The 22278-nt window shown below is 31.7% G+C and overlaps 1 protein-coding gene across 2 annotated transcripts in view; it reads left to right on the top strand.

Moving 5' to 3' along the window:
* LOC129800642 (LIM domain only protein 7) overlaps window positions 1-22278 on the top strand; it is a 112665-nt gene that overhangs the window by 48901 nt on the left and 41486 nt on the right. For both annotated transcript variants that reach the window (XM_055845188.1, XM_055845178.1), the window contains exon 3: window positions 16082-16540. In XM_055845188.1, coding sequence (XP_055701163.1) covers window positions 16388-16540 — 153 coding nt within the window. In that variant the 5' untranslated portion in view covers window positions 16082-16387. The remainder of the gene's footprint in view (window positions 1-16081; window positions 16541-22278) is intronic.

The raw sequence follows: 22278 nt of genomic DNA, 5'->3' as shown, positions 1-22278 counted from the left end.
TTAAAGAAAAAAAAATAGAAAAAAATGAAATAAAAAATGAGGGTAAATAGAACTACAAAACGGATATTTGCTTGTGGGTCACCTTCTTCGACATTTCTTGTCTTCAAGACATTTTCCATAGGCAACGTATATATATCAATTTTCAACATAACTATTCTTTTGAGAATTTTGCCGCGCGCGATCTGACAACTTATATTAATTTCTATTAGCCTCCGAGGTAATTAATATGTGAGTTGTGCAATTGACAATTAATTCTTGTCAGAAAAATTACTTGTGGTGTGGTTTAACATTGCATCTTCTATATAAGGTAAAAAATTGCAGCAATACACATACAGTGGAAGAGTATAATTTTTGTACAACAATCCAAATTTAATTTTGAATGCGTGACAAAACAAAAAAGAATTGATTTATTGCCTTGAATAAAGAAATTCGTGTTTAATGTGAGGATTATAATATGTCACATTTGTTCAAAATAATACGTGCATTTAGTATTATACAATGTCGGCTAAATTTGTTCGTCAGAGTTATTTTGTATGGGACATGTGAGAGATTTTCTTAAATATATGACTGTCTCGTTTGTTTAATTGCTCGAACTCTACTGAGAGAGCAATGTATAATAATCTCTTGATTTTTCGATACTTCAATGTTTTTGTATAGACCCCTTTTGAAGTAATTTTGAGATAATTTTGCAACAGACATAATTTTTTTTCTAAAAATTCAACAATGCTTGTTCTTTCGCCTATCCCTGTCGTTAAAAAGTAAAACCATCAGAGAAAATGATTTGGGGTTTTTGTTTGATTTTTAACCCTTTAAAGATGACAGGGACCCCGGTGTCCCAAAAACTTTTTTTCTGTGATCTTCTAAAGTTAAAGTTATCTTCTCTCGTCCTTAAAGGTTTTAGGGTTTTCCCACGACCTTAACTTTACTATCAATAACATAGCTTGTTTTTTTACTAATTAAAAACATTTTTTTTGGATTTCGATGTCGTCCAGATAGATTCGCTGTTCTTATTCTGTAAACGGTTTTCAAATAATTTACTTATATATAATACTTTTTCAAGGTCGTTCAAGGTCGAAAGTAAAATATTTCTGTAGAGTGTATTTTTGAACTCACCGGAATGGATTTCAACTTATTGGCAGTGTGCTTTTCGTTCTTGTTATAAATTTGAAAATCTTCTAATTTCTATGGATTTCAATTATTCTTTAAAAAAATATAAGCCCCTAATTGATTTTTTACCACATTCATCATTAGGTTCCTACTAGAATATTCTGTTTAAGGCGATTTATTAATCGATTTAAATCTGTTAAATCAGTTTGCACATTATGCAGTTGTTGGACAGTTGAACAACTTTAATCATAAAAAAAGAATATTGTGAAATAAGTCTTTATGGTATGAACAAATTTGTGAGTTCGAGCACTTTGCGAAATGTTTTGGCTACCGTTTTCTTTTCGGGAGGTCAGTGGGATAAAAGAAAAAAATATATTTAAAAATAAATTAGTGCAGTACGGCAAGAAAAAAAAAGAAGAGATTTAGTGCCTTATATAGGAGGAGTCTGACGCATAAATTGTGCTACAAATAATACTTTATGATATTGCATAAGATGGATTTTGGTGTATGCGTGCACGATTAAATTTAAAAAGCCATCATATGTGATTTATTTTTCAATTTACACAACACGTCTCCCTGATACACATTATTACACTCAGCTGGAACTTGATGGATGTCTGCATGGCCCCATCATCAGAAATCCGCATTCACAGTTAGGTGTTCTTGCAAAAGTGGGGAAAAATTCTCATGTCCAGTGAACCCAAACGATCGAGGAATATGTGTCTTTTTATAAATAACAGAGACAACACAAATATTGTGTGCAGAATGTTTCATCAATGCTGTAAGGTATTCATATAATGTATGTATATATAAAATACTGCAGAAAGTTCTTTCATATCTCCTACGTGGTTGTGCTTTGGCTTCTTGGTGTCTTAAGTCTTCTTTTTTTTTCGCAATCTTGCTGTCTTCTTTGGTTCGTTGCGTGGCATCAAGTTAGAGAGTGTCGCTTAAATATTACGTGATTTGTTTTAACAAAATTAATCCCATTGGGATTTAACATTTCTGTAAGACATGCACGATTCACGTATTCCATCGATAGAGTCTTTTAAGTATATGGAAGAAATTCCAGGAGTATTTTTTAATGGTCAATTCTACCTACTGATACCATATAGAGTTTAGCTATATATTGAACTGTCTTCCACAAATCTAATCTATATTTTGTAATAGGTTTCGCACAAAGAATGAGAGATAGAAGGGAAGTTCTTAAAATTCACAACACTATATCTTTGTCACTTCTGTTTTACTCACAACTTGAACGATCTTTTTCACGGTGGTGGGTTGCCCATCTCGCGAATGCTCTTCATGGAAGAGAGTACACGCCATGGGATGCTGTATGTGATGCATAAATGTGGAATTTAAGGAATGATGATCTCGCGGGACTAAAGATTGCAAAAGAGGACACTATAAATCCCAATAATCTAAGATGAACCATCGCCATTTGAGTAAACTTTAAAACGATATGCTGTGGGGAAAGAGACCATTTGATACTGGAGACTCACCCCTGTCCGTTCTGCATTTTATTGGTAATGTGTGTTTGTTTTCCAAGATTGTTACTTCCACTGTATAATCAACAAGGGGCCACCTGAATTACTCACATAGCGCGGTACGATTAATGTTGTTAGTTTATTTATGTGTTTTGCACATATTTCAGGTGAAAAATGATGATGAGGATACTTTTCTTCTATAGCACGCGGCATATCTCGTTGCTTTGTCTCATGGATTATATAGACAGTGAGGGACAATTAAGGATATTGAGTGTTTAGTGGCGCCATGATGACACTATGGCCATCTTAATTGCAAACACATTTAACTTAATGTGATCCATTATAGAGAAAATAGTGATCTTCATCAAATAGTTCAACGATATTTTTTTTGCTTACTGTCTTTACAATTAAATGGGCAAATTAATGCGAGAGGCGTCCATAGACATAAATTGTAAATTAACATTTTGAGCGAGATAATTGATGAGCACATAATGGCAAATGATCACTGTGCGTGGATAATAATATTATACATCTCATCTTCTAAGGCTAGAGAGTTAAGAGCAGAAAAGAGAGATCTTTGGATGCTGCCGTGTGCATCTTGAAAGAATGCGAAGGAGATGGAATTCTCGAAGGAAAAGTTAGTGTTGTGTGTCAAGTCAAATTAATGAGACTAATTTGAATAGATGATGACAGATGAACATTCTGCGGTCATGTCACTTCTCATTATATTTCTATCTTTTTTTCTTCTTCACTTTTCATGTCTCCATGCGCTCCTTTTCACATTCAAATGACTCATATGATCACTGTGTAATGTGTTGAAACTCGCTAAATGAATTGAAAACATTTTTGGTATTCCAGTCATATATGACACTTTTTTGATCAACACAATGACTTGTCTTCTTCAATACCAGTCTTTTAATGTGGATCACCTCTCTGGTTTGCTAAAAAAAAAATGTCCTTGGTCACCATCTTCTATACAATCTTCATAAAAAATGAGTAAATTGTTCATAAAGTTATTTAAAATATTTAACATGTAGTGTACAATGTTAAAATTTTAGTGAGAACATTACATGTGATTCTTTACATAAATTTGCAATTGCAAATGTACCACTGAAAATCATTACATTATTTTTTTTTTAGAATTCCTTGACTTATCTTAAATTTGTGTTCACGAGAAGTTTAGGCCACGCCCCTGAATCTATGAATAACAATAATTAAGATTATTGGATAAGGGAAGTTTGTGATCCACTTTTAAGAGCCTGGTTTCGTAATATCGAAAATTGTCACTCCTCCAGAGGATTAACAACTGAAAAGCAAAAGTTGAATTAAGTATTGAATTAACTATGTATTTTTATAAACTTGAAAAATAGCAACAAAAAGAGACAGTCACCCGAACTTACGTTATATTAGTTCTTTCTACGTGGAATTCAAGCAATAATATGTATATTATCCGTTTTTTGAATAATTATTTCACAAGTTTTATTTTTAAAGTTACCCGATCAAACACGTAATTTTTTAGGGTTATTGGTTAGAAGTCATTTGCATAAATTATCTTCATCTAACCCTGTCAAATATTCTTAAAGATCAGTCGCAATCTATTTTGGCCCTTGAGTTCCTCAGGAATAATTTGCTTGTAAAAAAATTTGAAGAAAATAATTCCTCTTTCAGTTTCAAGTTCTAAAGCCCAACGTGACCTATTCTTTAGTGGACGGGTTAATTTAAATTTTACTCTCATAAATTGAAATAGGAGTTTTGCTCATTGGATATCATAATATCTTCATTTCAAAAACGATCTTTTTGGTCGTTACTAGAACCTTAGGTAAATCCTCTTTAGTCTTTTCAATACTATTCTTTGGTTTGTTTTTTTTTTCAAATTTAGAAAGAAATTTCAATAACAGCAAATCATTTCAAAATTTTTGTTATGAGAAATTTTTCCGAAAATCATTGCTTTTTCTTTGTATTTTGCAATATGTTCGTTGTACTGTTCTGTGCACTCCATAGAGAAGGAATGTATGTGAACTATAATAAGAGTTGGAGGAGGATACTAACCATACATCTAATATTGAAATTCAGTGCGCTTTTGATGATCTACTCTTTCAGCAAATATTGACAGTCAAATGAAATGAAAGAAATAAAGTAAATGGCGCGGTTTCCTTTTCATTGTAGCTTTGTAGCATTTTCTAAATGGAATTGTGTTTCCATATTGAGCTTACGTATGTAGATTTTATGACTCTTTTGTCTCTCTAGATAGGATGAGACAACATGGGAGAATGAGTTAAAAAAAAATATATACATCGCGTTCTTTGCATACGGATTTTCAATGGTATCATTAAAATTGCAGCATGGCTCAAAGAAGATATGTGATATTAAAAAAAAGTCAATATACCTACTGAGAGAATCAGAAAGTGAAATATGACATAATTAGACGATGTGACCGGACAATAATTGGAAATGATTTGAATGACAATTGGAGGATAATTCATCTGCAATATGTTACATGGAATCTTGCAAGATTTTCGAGTGGGTGTTTTGAGCATGTTTCCAGAGTATTGTGGAAGGCAATGTAACGAAGAGATTCTCATAAGTGAAAAGTTGTATAAGAATTTATATGTCGAAATAAATCGATAGGATGGCTATAAAATACAACTTCAATATGAGTTGAAATTGGTGTGATATTATTGTGGTTAGCCACCAAACACCTCCGCATTATGAAAGCCAATATAAAAGACGATTAATCAAAATGAAATCTTAGGAATGTGAGATCTTTTACACCATCAACAATTGTGGTGTTTCTTGGTGATTGTTGAATTACTATGCAGTCACAATTAATATATATCATCAGAAAAAGAAAATTTTGAAAAAAAATAAGAAAAATCTAAAAAATAAAATACAGAGAAAAATTAATAGATTACCAACATGGCAGGGGAGCTAATATATAATACCGGATATTCATCAGTAGGGATTATGTGTTCATTATGACTCAAATAATCCTGAGATATTCCAACGCATTTTTCTATATCGCCTCAAGATGATCTAACGTGCAATCATGCCAAGATTTTTCCACACTTGAAGCAGTTTGTTTAGAAATTTAACCAAGATTTTTTCCGTGGAATGAGGACAGAATTTTTATGTTGTAAATGTTCCAATGGTTCCCAACATATGCTGTGTAGAAGAAATATAAAAAGATAGCAAGGAAGTAAAAAATAGGCAATATTGAGTATAGAAGTTCTGCCAAGAATTTTAAATGTCTTCTAAGCAATTACATGACAGTTAATACCCTGAAATAGTGACATAAAAATAAATACAAATTAATAATTGAGACACTGGTAAGATGGATGAGATAAGTCAAGGAATTGATTTCAAAAGGGAGAAAAAAATCATTCAGGTGGTATTAAAAGAGAAAAAGTGATACATAGTGAATAGATAAATTGTTAGTATGAAGGAAAAAAAAGTGGGATAGAAGAACGAGATCGCGACGTAAATCCATTAAATCTTGGGAGACAACAACCAACTGATCAAGACTGTGGGAATTTTATTGGATATACTCTTCACATTATTATTTACTCACGTGCAAGTGAATGGATTTAGTGATTAAAACATGAATCAGAACTGATTGCAGATTGATCTTATATCGGATGATATTGTTGACATGGTGTACGTGGAGGATATACCTTAATATTAAGTTGAATAAAATTAATAACTGGATATACCATGTTAAAGATTGATTTGAGAGAAACAGAGATCACGATTCCATGAAAGATTTAATAACATTCTCAGTATAATGTAAAATTCACACCACTAAGGTAAATAATACTGAAGAAAAGTATGTGCCGTGTATGATTGACGAAGAAATATTTGTAAAAAAAAAACTCTGTAAGAAGGTGTAGAAAATATGAAGATCAATATGAAGATCATGTCAAATAGTTCGTGAAGTTGTTTATTCAATTTGAACACTCAACACATTTTTTCTGTATACAACAAGAATTAGAACATGTCCGGGAAGGTGATAAAAAAGACACTTCAATTGTGATCAATCCGCTGAAGTACAGTTAGAAAGTAATAATCCCATAAGAATGATCAAAGACAATGATCATCATGTTACCAATTTGGCGTGGTACAGCTGTTTTGTTGTTGATGACCAATAATGTTGGAGAAACAAAGTTGGATGGTTAATATACATATAGTCGATACATGAGTATTTAATGTAATATTGAAAATCTTAAGTATACTTGGTGATCACGTTCGTCGATATGGCTAGTGATCATGCTAATAAAATTGAGCTTCTTCAGGAGTATAAACCCATCATATATAGCATGTTGCTGAAAGATATGACTATGAGAATCTATGCATCTTCACATACTTATACCACTCACAACTTTAAGATATCTCTAAAAGTAAAATGATGATGAAGCATTGTTTGCAAACACTTATAAATCGATCATCAATCTGTATTATTATTTATCGAAAGGTTAAATTATTGAAATATATATTGTTTATTGACTTATGGAAATGGAATTTCTGTGTGGACTTTTCATTCATTTTGCATTGACAATATGGTATTCTGAAAAGAAGCAAAGAAAACTGTATATTCCCACTGAATGCATAATGCCATATTCAATATCATTGAACTTATTTTTTGAAGGAAAAGACAATACTGTTGGGAATCACTTTTTCACATAAATAACTTCCAGTATGTGTCATCACTTGTACAATATATGTTGCCACGGAGTGAAAGATATCAACTGGAATAATAGACATATTGACAATGCTATCGGAATTTCCGTCTCTCGTAATAATAACTTTTCTTAATTAAATTTTAATTGTAGGTACAAGATATACCTCTAATGTGACTATCTTGATCGTTTCACTTCCAAATGTCGGGGTTCTTCATATACTCTACCTATATGCAATTAACAGAAATCTCAAATCGTAAAAATATAATACACTCGTATGTGAAATACATTATTAACAGTTAATTGAAATATGTGTATATATATATACCTATCAGAGTTGTTGCACCTCAAAGCGATCATAAATGAAATTAATACGACTGTATTTTCTTTTCGACATAATTTATTTATCAAAGGAAGGCAATTACATTGTCATGAAAGTGTAAATAATTTCGGTATAAAGGCACAATGCTCCGTTGGTTGTATACATTATTACAAAGGTACAACAATATTTTCATGTTTAAAAAACAAATCCGGTGTATATTACAATTTAATGCAATTTGGATGTGATTTGTACGTGGTATTTATTCACCTTTGATTCATTAAACACGTGGAAAAGTAAATGAAGCTGTTTTTGATCTTCCCACATCAGTTGTGCACATGATGATGAAATATTTCGTTTTGAAAAGAAAGAAAAAAAAGTGAATAGATTAATGTACGCAGTATATCTTGAGATTACTCAAATACAGCCATGCGCAAAATTGTTTGCTTTAAATTAACTAAAAGCGAGCATTAACTCTTCTGTGACGATTAAGATAATCGAAGGTACCCGTTAATTCGTAAGTTACTTTTGTATTAATACAGAAAAAAATCTTTATAGAACTAGGAGTCAACTTTGTAGTATTAAATGTTGTTCTAATAGGAATAACGTTCGAATTACAAAACCCATTAGAACTATACTAGAAGTATTGGAGATCGATAGCTTAGAATATCTCTCGGACAACTCGAAATTTTATAAAATTCATTATTTTACTTTTTTTGTACGTCTTGATACTCTCTACATTTCCTGTGAATATTATACCCAAAAGTTAATTATTCCCGAAATTATAGGTTTTCTACACATTAAAATCATTTATAAAGCATGTAAAAGCTCATCTTAATGTTGTTCTTTTGTAAAATTTGTCATTTGCGAAGTGTTCTATAGGTTAATTCTGAGCCATCGATCATTTGGAATTAACAAATTAGTTAAAAAATATCTATTAACGCTATCAGACACACATCTTAGATTAACAGAAAATATTCCAAAATTGGAACGATACATTAAAACATTACAATACCATTTGTTTATGTAGTGTACCTACATGGGGATAGATTTTGTAAAATAACCTTTTCTGATAGCAATTCGGATGCCTATTTGCACTGAAATGATTTATCCAAAACCGTTTTATTTGCATATTGCAAATATTTGTTTAATATTTACGTTGATAACACATCTTCCAACATTTTGACTATGAACCGATCTTGTAGAATGAATTTGAAAATAGTTATTGCGATTTAATAAACGTATTGAACTTGGTTTTGATGCAAATAAATCTTATTTTTTGTTTAAAAATTTAGGGAAAGGCTAATTTAGATTTCTCTGATTCAACTCAAAGTAAGCCAAATGAAAATTCCAGCTACTATAAGTTGGTTTCGGATTATTATTTGTTTTTTTTAAACTTATAATTGTATATTTAAAAAATTCTTTTATTTTGAATGATTAGAAAAACTATTTTTATTGGCTCGCCAAATGTCCTAGTAAACTCATGCAAAATTTACTATATATTCTGCATTTTAACGAAATATTATATAAGTCCATATAATTTATTATTATTAAGTGTTAAGTAAAATTTATGTATAACAAAAGTACTTAAAAATAATATTTATCCACATTTATACATGCAATTAATTTAAAGAAAAATTAATTGCGCGTTTTATTAAATGTTTCTGTTTTTTTTTTCAAATTAGTAAATAAAATGTGAATAAAACTTTGCACTTTACTGTAATAAAAGATCTCTTAATAATTCATGTATTCGCTGTTACACAATCATATGTATGATCGTCAATAACTCAAGATATACCGTGTATAATTTAACTGAAGACATTGACTCTCAGTATGATGCAGTGTATAAGAAAAACAAATCTATTTTCACAACATGCTGTTTTGATGCTATTATATAGAACAATCGCAATACAGTGTTAGGGCAGGAAGATGAAGCACAAAAAATAATTATTACTTTTATTATTTCAATCTTTTCAATATTGAGGCACTATATGTATGTTTCTTTTGGTTAAATTTTGCAATTCCCTAATTAAAATGATCTATTCGGGGGTTTCACACTGTGTTCGTCAAAGACACTGCTGATGTAAAAGACTTTGACCACCAAAAAAGGCCAACAAGTAGCTGAAATGATGATGATTTTTGCAATTATACAATACAGATATATATAGAGCTCACAATGGGATATTTTGATGAGTATACAATATCGGGAGAAAGTATATTCTAACGTATATATGTAGCTTCAAGATCGAATTTATGAAATAGAGTCGGACAATGAGTGATCGACCAGCGGATATATCCAATCAATGTTTTGTATGGTAATTGCATTGCACTTTTGCTATGGTTTGCAGTATATTTAGACATGGTAAACTCTCTCTCTCTCTCAATAATGTGTTGATTTTTAGCGTTTGGTCAGTGAATTAAGGGGGAAGAGTTGTGCCATTGATTTCCTATTTAACATCCAAATGGAATTTATCCAAGAGATTTCTGCACTGACATTTGATGATTGTTAGATGTAAAGTACAATGTTGTTACCAACAAAATTAATGTTCTTCGGTGAAAGGTCTCTGTGTGAGCTTTTTAGTTGTTAGCCGTATTAACCATTTATTATAGTCTATGGTTTTTTTTCTTCTTCTTCTTCTGACACAGTATATAATTACTGTGTGATAACCAACAGAAGTCGATAGAATAACCACATAACTTTGGACAGATAAGACAAGATTTTACAGCTGCATTCAGGAATTTCTCAGTTCAATTGAAATTTCAATCTTTCTTAGCACATTACTGATAATTACCGGCCTCTGTGTATGAATTTTAGACCGAAATGCTTAAAAGGAATTCAAAGTTTATAGGTTTTTTTCTTTTTGAATATGTTGTAGGTAGATACACATAATAATTATATTGTTCTTGTACGAAAGACATAATGTTGCTGCTGTATTACAAAACATTAAATCAACATTAAAAAACAAAAAACGTTTTTGTTTTTTTTATTAAATTTACAACATTGTTTATTGCAGAATTTACGTGAATAGTATAAAAAAAAAGAGACATCAATGATTGCTCTTAGTTAAGTCATTCTGTGTGAATGTTTTTCTGCGCATATTAGAGGAAAAAGAAGTAGGACGGATTTGTGACATCCGTCATTTGTTACTCCAATTTTTTTTGAGTCTGCTGTATCATAGTGAAATTGTCTCTTAAGCGATGAAATAAGAGTATTAAAAGTAAAATTAGGTGAAGTTGCTGGAAGGTGTTGAATAAAAAAAAAAACAATCATTACTTTATTTATTTCCCGATCGATCCGTGGGACAGTCTCTTGACAGATCAGCATCATTGATCATGCTCATTGTGGAATATTGGATGGTATCTGTGCGTAACCATTTCTTTAAGGCATTTTTGCGATCTATGCTGAGGTAAATTAGTGGCCTGAGGTGTATAAAATGTGGTGATATCATTTCCTTCGAGGTTCATTCACTCATACCGCCATAGTCTAATGATCGCATGTCTCTCCACCGATGAAATTTAAACCGCAATCTTCTTATACTCCGTATATTGCATTACATATTTAATAACATCCAAGAAAGAGCAAGAGGGAGAGGAATACTGTATATCTTACCAATGATTCTCAAACTATACTTCATTATGATTAAAGCGCATTTAATACTGTTTTGGGTATTTACAAGGTGTCGTAAGCGATTTAATGAATTATTCTTTCTAATGGAAATTTTAATGGTTTTTTTTTCTTCTTCCTGAGAAAGTAAATCTGTAAATTACACAATTTTTTTTTTAGTGAATTTTCATGTTTTCACTCAAATGCGCAGAGTCAATTAAGTTTGAATTTTCTCCGGAATAATTTTCATTGTAATCTCAATATTGTATCTCTTGCTGTTTTTCTCTGTTCACCGGAAAGTATAGCTGTAAGAAAGTAGTGAGAATTTTCATGGGATTTTTGCTGAATAATATAGCTATAATGTTTTTAAGGCAAATATTTCTAATGTCTTTTTACCGTGGTGGAGATACCCAAGTAGTAGTAAAATATAAAAAGTTTTACGTTACTATTTCCCTTAGATTTATGAATTCTCTGGTGTTGCATTTGGCTGTTATACTTTCAAAGCACGGAATAACCTTCACGATACAAATGCATAATAATTGCAATAAAGTTGACCAAATGAGACCACGTTGTATTCTAACCTCATTCTTACACTTTCTCCACTAAATGAATTTATAAACAATTGTACCAGCCAATTAAACTGAACAAGCTATAATTGATTAAAAAGAATATGGAAAAATAAAATCAAGTAATATTTATTAATATATGAAGAAATTCTTCTCAGTACTAAAGAGGCTTTCAATCATTTTTATTATGAGTTGGCATATCCGGCCAACTGATACATTGTTTCTTGCTTTTACTCGGTGATGCCGGTATTAATAAGTTGGCGGCAGTCATAAATCGCAAAACAGGGTTTTGGGCTAATAAAAATTTCTTCTTATCTCGTCTTTTCTATAATTGTTTTAGTATTCTTGTAGTTTTGTTGTAAATTAAAGGTTAAAAGGGCTCTAAAGAGTGCATTTTACTCAAACTCGGACAAATTCGGGTTCGTTAGAAAGGTATTGGAAGTCCTAACAAGTCTGAATCGATTGTAATCGGTAATGAACCGATTATGAACCAAAATTATTCAATGTTATTTGTTTTTCGTTTTTCTTTGTTTTGTTTTCACGTTGTTTTCTCCTTTTTTGTGTTTTTTTTTTTAGTTTCAAATCGATTATGATCTGGTGAACATTTAAATATTATGGAATACAGAAAAGTTTTGCAACATGTTTGTACTCATGAGCCCAAAGTTTTTTACTCAACGCACAATAACTTTTGTATTGTAAACATGTTTTTGATATTTCAATGAGAGTGAGTGAGATCTAGATCTAGTCGTTTTGCTCACTCTCATATGCAATTTCGGAAACATGTTTACAAACAAAAGTTATTGTGCGTTGGGCATTTCTCGTGTATTGTATCGCTAAACAACATTCTTCATCGAAACATTTAATACGATATTACTTTTGGGGTTTAGCATCAAAGACATTCAAAATCAGAAACGTACAGCATTAAAAATTTGCAACTTTAAATAGTTAGTACTTTTTGAAATGTTATTATTCTCAGATAATGCCAAACACACAGAATAACTTTTGTAAACATGTTTCCAAAATTGCTTATGAGACTGAGAAATGACTAGATATAGATCCGACTCACTCTCATTTTGAAATGTCGAAATCATATTTAAAAAACAATATTTATTGTGTGCTGGGCATAATGCCCAACGCACAATAACTTTTCTTTAGTAAACATGTTTTTGACATTTCAGTGAGAGTGAATGAAATCTAAATCTAGTTATCTCTCTCATTCTCATGGGAAATTTTGAAAACATGTTTACAAACAAAAGTTATTGTGCGCTTGTCATTATAATACCCACTACACAATGTTTTTTGTAAATATGTTTTTCATATTTCATTGAGAGTGACAGAGATCTAAATCTAATTGTCTCTCTCACTCTTACAGACAGTTTCAGAAGTATGTTTACAAAACAAAAATTCTTGTGCGTTGAGTATAAAATGGAATCGCCGATAATATTTTGCTAGTGAGGTCTCACGAAGTTTGAGAAGCGCAACGTCAAAGAACTTTCATATCAAACGTGTTTCATCCGTTTGAGAAGGTGAAAAAAGAACCTTTTTGAAATTACATAATTTGTCAGAGATTGAACTAAAGCAGACGTATGAGGTCAAAACAGAAAAAAAAGTGCACACTTATGATCGTGCTTCAATAAATTTTCGAAAGCAATGTTATAGTACATAATCTTTTTTTTTCTTTTCTTTCCGCCGTGAATAAATTTAATATTACAAGAAGATCGTTTAAAGAATGGGTTATAATAAAAGTGATGATATTGTGGTTGGGATTGTTGTATAATTTGACGTTGAAAATGTGCGAAATAACAAATGTCGTTTATGCTATAAATTATAAATGTACATATATGATACACTATGCCCCATAAGAGGGAGAGATGTATGGTAAAAATGGGTGGAAAACGGGGAGGAAAAATAAGAGATGTGGATGGGAAATTTTTGTTAGATTGCAAAGTGAGGTTTTTGTTTCTTCACTGAACCATGTAAACTATTTTTCATCTTAAGATCGGTCCCCCTCTTAACTCTTCACAACATTCTCACGATTTTGAGTTAGATTCTCTAAATTGTCGACAATGTTATTTCCTCTTTTGAGCAATATTTTACTCTTCCCTAGTGCGTTTTTTTTCGTGTTTTGATCTTCAGTAACAAATTCACTGTTTGTAAGTGCAGCATGACATGTAGAATGTGTGTAAAATTGTGAAAGACTTCCTGCTTCTTAAAATACGTGATACACACTTTTCTCCCTTTTGGCCAATATATCGCATTGAAGGAAATTGAATGCAAAGAGAGAGAGACCGTGTGTGGTTAAAGAGATCAAATCTTTGGGTTCATATAGAGAGTTAAAATTTAAGTTTCATGTGAGCATGAGAAAAAAGACGAAGACGACGGGTAGATTATCTTGTGGGAGGAAAAAGAGAGCCATTGACGGTAAAAAGTGTAATTCAGCATATCTCATGATAATTGGTGGATGGAAAATGGGACAATTTAATGGTTGTGTGACAAATGATAAAGTGTGGGAAAGTCACATTGTTGAATGGTTTGTTGTTTTTATTTATATGTATATTTTTTTTTTAATTCGCGAAGGAGTATAAGATTTGCAAGAGTGGCGCGTGAAAAAGGTGAAAAAGAATGCATTTGATTGCACGAAGCACGATCTCTCATGCCTTAATGAGTGTGACTCTCATCAACATTATACCTCAATTATCCCTCTATAAAGACGCTGTGTTTACAGCAATTTCGATTTCTATTTGAAAATGAGCAATTATTTCACTAATTCATCTCATGGCGCACGTTACTGTCGAGATGATGGTCTTGGGTTGATGTTTTATTTTAATTTTTGGGATTTGTTGGAATTTGAAGAATAAAACGAAAGTTTAGTGAAAAATACTCCTTATAATACTTGAATTCGACAGTTTCTGGACTTATCAAATTAGTTTTTAGTTAAGCAATTTGTATATCAATAGCACAGAAATAATTTATTAAATATAGCCTAATTTGTGTTTAATATCTTAAACGATTAAAACCCAATGGGATAAAACCTCTCTGTTACACATTAAACCTCTTCACAAAAAAACATTTTTGAAATGATTTTTTTTGGTTAGTACAACGTTCAACAGATAAACTAGACTTTCTCGCAAACGAGATTTTCGGGACATTCGTTATTATCTTTTAATATAAGAAATTGTTAGTCCCATATGCCTCATACAGTGAAGTTCACTGGATGTAATTCATACATTTTTAATGCCAGAAAAATTCCTGGTGACCTAAAGAGGATTCCAATCCGAGACATTTGAATTATACAGCCAGTACTCTACTACTTGACCTATTGAGTGTCCTTTTACTGCTCGAACTCCACGGAGAGAGCAGTATATATTTTGGTATATATCGCTACATAAGAATTTCGACTAATAGGATGAGGGGCCTTCGAAATCTCCAGTCGCTATCTGTAGCCGTTTGATCTCTAGCTATGCTAGTATAGCACAGATCTTATGGTTCCGACATTTTTAAAAAAATAGAGAAAAACATAAAATTAAAACATACAATTTCTCGTTTAGCGTTTGTAGTCATGATATGGCCTGATGTGCTACACTGAGAAAAAAAGAGGGTGCGATTAACTTTTTTTCCTCATAACTTTAACACTTTTTAGGTGTAAAAATATATCCACATTTTTTAATGTTAATTTTACACATTTTTTAAGGGTAAAATCAACATGAAAAAGGGTAACTTTAACATCTAATACACCTAAAAAGGGTAATATTTACACTGATTTCGGATCAATACTGCAGGGTAAAATTAACATTTCCAGAATGTTATTTTAACTTTTTCGGATTTCTCTCAGTGTAGTAAACAGGCTAATACAGGATTTTCTGTAGGATTCACGCAATAAAGAGTATTTTAGGTCCACATTGAAGATAAGTAAGAAATTGAAAAAGAGAGAGATATATATATATATAAAGTAATCTTATTAAAACGTGAAGAGACAGAAAGTTGTTTGCTAAAGTAAAAATTTCATTCACCTAAAAACCTAGAGAAATACTTGTTTAATTGCAAATTGATTGGGTGTTTTCTTTAATATGTATAATCGTATCGTTTAAACACTTAAATATACGAAAAAAAAATTAATATTGACAACATGATAACATACGAATAGTGTGCCGAGATAGTGATTTTAAAAGTTGTTCGACATCTTGGACATATCGAGAGAGAAAATATTAAATTATGATATTTTATTCATGTGTTATGTTTCACTGAACATTTTGTGATCATTTACGGGGACCATCGTTTGTTTTTTTTTTTTTTGTTAACTTAATTTCTCTTTTTCTTCTTTCAAACAGATGACATGATCGGCAATCTATGGAGGAGACAAGATAGAAAACAAACCAATTTGAGGAGCATGGTAATTAATTATCAAATGTGGATCACGGAAAATTGAAAAAGGGAATTGTCTCGATGCAACTGCAAATTGATTGAGATCAACATCGACACTCTCCACGAGTATCGGGAGTGTGAGAGAGGAAGTGGCTGGGTTTTCTTGCGATCTCACGGATCACACACCAAGACGCTGGGAGTTGCGCGTGGATAAGTGGAGGGATTTTTCTTCTGCAAAACGACGTGCTAAAGAGTGAGAGATAAAGTTAACAATGCCATCGGGAAGTGGACAAATTGCACCATCGTCGCCGACGAGTCCAACAAAAATTGCCACGGTGACAACAACAAATGGAACGAATGGAATTAGGGAGCGAAAATCATCAACAGATGGTCAAAATAACAAAGGACCTTCCTCAGCGAAACGGGTAATTATCTGAAAATTCCTTGTAATGTTTACCTTTTGTTGATTGTACTGCGAGAGGTGAGATGGCAAAGACTGAAATATGTTCTGCGATCATTCAACTCCCGTGATGATGAAAGTCACTGCTGATTTTTTTTGTTGCCACTAGGGATTTTCAGTTGTAAATGGAATTAGCGAAAAGAGAGACCATAAATTGTTGTAATTTTTTTTTAAAGTCACCTCGGACATTCTGCTAAAAAGTGTAAAAAGTCGCGAGCGATTGAGAATCATGGAAGCACACAGCAAAAATGTATACGATTAATCATTGATAAGCGTTTGCTATACCTCTGGTAGCTGGGATTTTTACGGTAACCTGATATAATGAACATTTTCTGGAACATTGAAAAATAAAGAACGCCAGCCTTAGTTAGATATATTTTTGATTTACACAGAAAAAAAATTATAAAATTGTTCGTAAATGTTTGTGAAATCCTATGGAGGACTTATGAAATGCTCGTGTATCATATAACCCACAAACAAGTTCGTAAAATTTTGTACTTTTTTCACAAACATTGTTCGTAAAATGATCATTTGACGAACATTTTTTTGTATTTTTACAAACATTTGTTCGCTAATGTTCGTAAACACATAAAAAAATGTTCGTAAAATTTTGTCATTTGTTCGTAAATTTTTGTTTGTCTGGAAAAAATTTATGAACAAATACAAACAAATGACAAAATTTTACGAACATTTTTTTGTGTGTTTACGAACATTTACGAACAAATATTTGTAAAAGTACAAGAAATGTTCGTCAAATTATCATTTTACGAACAATGTTTGTGAAATAAGTACAAAATTTTACGAACTTGTTTGTGGGTTATACGATTCACGAGCATTTCGTAAGTCTGCCATAGGATTTCACAAACATTTACGAACAATTTTATAAAATATTTTTTTCTGTGTAGAAATATTAAGGGATTTTCCTAGAAACAGAAAATCTCAAAATTACTAGTTTGCTATTGGTTGTAACCGACTTAAACTTTGAGATTTCTGCTTCAACCGTTTAAGAAATACACTAGGCTTTCCGAAGCATAGAATTATTTGACTTTGAAAATTTTGAAAATAGATAAAAGGGATAATTCAAGGCCATTTGCGTATTTAGACGAAATGTTGACCTGGACAACTTTAAATATATTGGAACTGCATTGTTTCCCTATCCAAATTCGTTTTCAATTTCACAAAAAATCAGATCAAATTTGAATAACAGAAACAGATAAAAATTAAATTCAATTCATTTTTTCTTAATGAATTTTTCGGTTTCTTTTCCAATTTTGAAATGTCAAATAATTTGATTGTGTTTGTATGAAAAAACATTAGTTTTGTGTAAAGCAATATTAAACAATCTTATGGCCTCTACACACTAGAAAAATTTATGTCCATATTGAAGTAAATTGTATACGATTATGTACACAAAAAAAATATGGGTGCGATTGACTTTTTTCCTCATAACTTTAACACTTTTTAGGTGTAAAAATATTTCAACATTTTTTAGTGTTAATTTTACACCTCTTTAAGGGTAAAATTAACATGAAAAGGGTAACTTTAATCCCTAATACACCTAAACAGCATAATATTTACACCGATTTCAGATCAATACTGCAGGGTAAAATAAACATTTCCGGAATTTTATTTGAACTTTTTCGGATTTCTCTCAGTGTAGGAAAAACTCTTTAATATGGGCATAAATTTCTTTATTGTCTAGATGCCATTAGGCTCGTAGTGAGTCAAAAAAACGAGTAGAAGTGCTGGTCTCAACCAATTGCCATGTGCACTTCTACTCAATCAATGGCATGATCTCAATCAATGGCGATGACAATTAGAGCTGGTGCCTCGATAGCTCAGTTGTTTGGTAGGGTATTTACCTAGACAGCGAAAGGCCCTTAGTTCAAGCCTGGCTGCAGTCAGGAATTTTTTCCTGTCTTTACTTGGGTGAAATTTGTGGAGTTGGGTATCACTCATCAAATTTTGCAAATTTTACTAAAATTTTGAAGGAAAATTCTTTTTTTTAATTGAAAAAACTGATTTGCATTTTGTATTTGAAATTTATTTAATTAGAAAACCTTACAAAAGCATGTAAATTTAAATAAAAATTTGACAATTTTCAATCGTAGAATGTCCCTGGTCGATCGATTGTGAGCAGTTTGAGTTTTTTAGCCACGCATAATACATATTGCTGATCAGAGATTTGCGAGACACACTTTGACAAAGTTTCAGATTGATACGAGGACAGGAATCATAATTATTTAACACTAATTCACTATGACTGTTATTTTGTGTACAAAGCTCAGAGCAATTGTAAATTATAAAATAAAAAGAGTCGTCGTTGATGAATTAAGAGGATACACGGTCGGATGATCCACCTCCATTGATATTATTTTATAAATCTGTTGGATGTTTCGGTGGAGAAAGAATAGAATTGCACGTAGTATAGTTGCAAAATTCTCCAACAGTTTAGCTACCTCATCGTTATTTAACCCAGTATAAGTTTTTCTGAACATGTGCCACAGGAGGATGTCATTTGAAAGTGATTCAATGTTTATGCATGCAATGATACAATTTACAATTATATTCTGGTGAATTTGTGTTTGACTAGAGTAATACAATATTATATTATGTGAGGGAAAAAAAAATGAAATTTCATATTCATGATTGCCACATGGAAAAGTTATTCCCATTTTACCTCAATATGTGTACGTGAAATTTCTTGCTTGAACATAGAAAATTACCATGCTGTTCCGATATAAGCATTTTTCCTCCTTCACTGCATTTCATTCAGTGATTTTAGATGAGTTTTTTTTTGTCTTTCTCATTTTGCTTTTTACAATTCTTCTGTTACTGTTTTGTTTATTTAATTCTTTTGTTGTATGATGCAACAATCACGATTTTATGTTATAGAAACTGCCGTGGATATACAGAAGTTGGTGTGTCTATATGCAAAATTGAGTGCATTGAATGGCAAATAATTGTGGATAAATTTCACTTTTTAGTCGAAATCAATTGAGACTTTTTCACCCTCCCGCGACAGTCGATTTGCTGAAATGAAATGAGGTTTTTAGTATTCAGCAGAGTTGGGCACATTGACCAAGTGACTAATGGTGCAATTGGGCCAATTGGCTTCAATGCACCACGACTTTGTACAAGAAAATGCGAAACAGATGGTGTCTGGGCAATTAGAAAAGACATATACTGTGAAGTACAGTGGCTAGAAGTTGATGGTAAAAAAGAAAAAGAAATAGGGAGAAAAGAATGGTGAATGAGTCAATGAAAAAAAAATTGTATCAAATTACAAGGAAGTGTCAGTAAGATTTTCTCCTCAATCTACCATTTGAAGAGGTATGGCCGAGATAAAATATTGGAAGTGACAAGAGAAAAGACATAAGGTCAAAGAACGGCTCTTGGATATAATTATGAAATTGATGCAATGTTTATATGAGCTGTTTTGTGCAAAAAGTAGGAGGCAACTAATAATTTGCTACTAAAATTTCATTTTTTTTTCGTATTTGCAACAATCAAGAATAATAGCAAATATATAATAAGTATATTTAAAAGTTCCAGATACAAGAAATGCTTTAGTGCAAAATTATTACATCGTAAGCACTTTTTTTATGTTGTTGCTACTATAATACCTCCTTCTCGTTTTATTGCATCTTGACCCAGAAACCCATCTGTTTGGCGTATCTTACGATGACTTCCTCTTGCTGTGCATTTTTTACTTCTTTTACCTTTTTTCTGTCCCTTTGTTGGAGTATTCTACGTACGAGTGAAGATGCTTACAGTGGAACCGCATTTTACGTGAAAATTATTCTTATTTTTGAAATTCCTCTGCATCATTGAACGGAACACACATTGAGATTGTGTAGTTGTAAAAATAAGTCCTTGGAAGGTCAATTAATGCATCTCAGATGAAGAGCTGCTTCAAGAAGAGTTCATCGTCCCATTGCATTGCATAATATTGGGTTAATGAGGGTGTTTAGTTTTAATTCAATTAGACGGATTAGTAAATGTAAGCCTTGGATTTTCCCGTAGGATTTTCTTTAATAGTAATTTTGTCAGCCGTGGCGGTGACCTAAAAGAAAAGTTTTTTAAACAATTAAATTTTTGACATGTTCTTAAAGTTTGCAACAGCTGACCCAAGTTCGAAAGTTGTTAATATATTGTTATTAATTATAGAAATAAACCAAAAGTTTACCAATATTGAGAAATCGAAGCACACAGTGGAACTACTTTGAGCTGTCTGGCTAGAGGAGACCGGGGCAAAATTAGCCACGCATGGTACTAGACAGTGGGACGTTATAGCCTGCCTTAGAATGAATATTAAAGAAACCACTATTTATTCGAAGAAAATACATCCCTTCCTATTCATTGAAATATTTATGAGCCTGTTACAAAAATTTTTCTTACAAATTATACGCAATGATAAATTTCATTTGTTGGCTAATCTGACCCGGTCTCTCCTACATAGATATACAATTTTTAACATATTTTTGGGCTTTAACGTAATGTAATTTAATTCGGGCCAAAATCCAGAAAATCCTGAAAGGAATAAAATTATATGCAGAACAATGTGTAGAACTAGAACAATCTCCCAAGACACAGAAAATTTCCCTTTGCCTCCAGAAAGTGCAGGTGCAATCGTGGGAGTACCTTTAAGACACTTTTAAGAATTCAGGATTTTGGCTTTAGTTATTTTCGCCTACTCGGGATTTTGGTTTTCGAGATTTTGACCGGGACCCTGCGTATTATGTAAAATTGATAAATGAAAAAAAATTATCAAGAAAATTTTTGAAGAACTTTATAAGTTTAAAATCTCAATTGCCCAAAATCTTAAAATTCAAATTTCCTGTCCCAAAGCTTGTGTCCTAAAAATTGGCTTAGGGGGAGGAGTGGCTCCTTTTAGATTTCTAAAGGAAGCTGGGCCTTACAATTAGATTAGATTTCTAATCTAATTATAATTCTAATTCTAATTCTAATTGTAATCTAATTCTATTCTAATTTGTAAGACCGGGACCCAATTAAATAATAAGATGAGGCCTTCAAATTAGAATAGAATTAGATTACAATTATAATTATAATTATAATTAGATTAGAAATCTAATCTAATTGTAAGGCCTAGCTAACTTTAGAAATCTCAAAAGAGCCACACCTCCCCCTAAGCCAATTTTTGGAACACAAGCTTTGGGACAGGAAATTTGAATTTTAAGATTTTAGGCAATTCACAATTTTAGACTTATACAGTTCTTCAAAGATTTTCTTGATAATTTTTTTTATTTATCAATCAATCAATCATTTATTAGGGAATTCTAAGTAAATAATTGTACAAATTAAAATCAAAAATTCAAAGATGCTAATGGTTATCAGAAAATGTTGAAACTCTCACAATTCCATATTCAAGGAATAATTCTACGGTTCCATTCCATACTATTCTATCTCAGAATAACAACTTTTCAGGAGAGCCATATAAAGTTGTCGATTTTCTATGCTGCCCTTGTAATTTTTTTCCGTAAAAATTGAATATCTCGTTACCTGAACGTCGGATGACCACCATAATTTCAACAGTTGTAGATATCGGTTCCAGGAACAACATATCTCTCGACTTAGAATAGTATGGAATGGAGCCGTCGAATTCATAGCAAAGATCCTAATTGTCAGGAATGAACAAACGCGAAATCGTAGGAATTTATTTGATGCTTTGTCTTCTAGAAT

Source organism: Phlebotomus papatasi, chromosome 1 (genome assembly GCF_024763615.1).
Source record: "Phlebotomus papatasi isolate M1 chromosome 1, Ppap_2.1, whole genome shotgun sequence".
Taxonomy (NCBI): domain Eukaryota; kingdom Metazoa; phylum Arthropoda; class Insecta; order Diptera; family Psychodidae; genus Phlebotomus; species Phlebotomus papatasi.
This window is presented reverse-complemented; position numbering and strand designations above follow the sequence as displayed.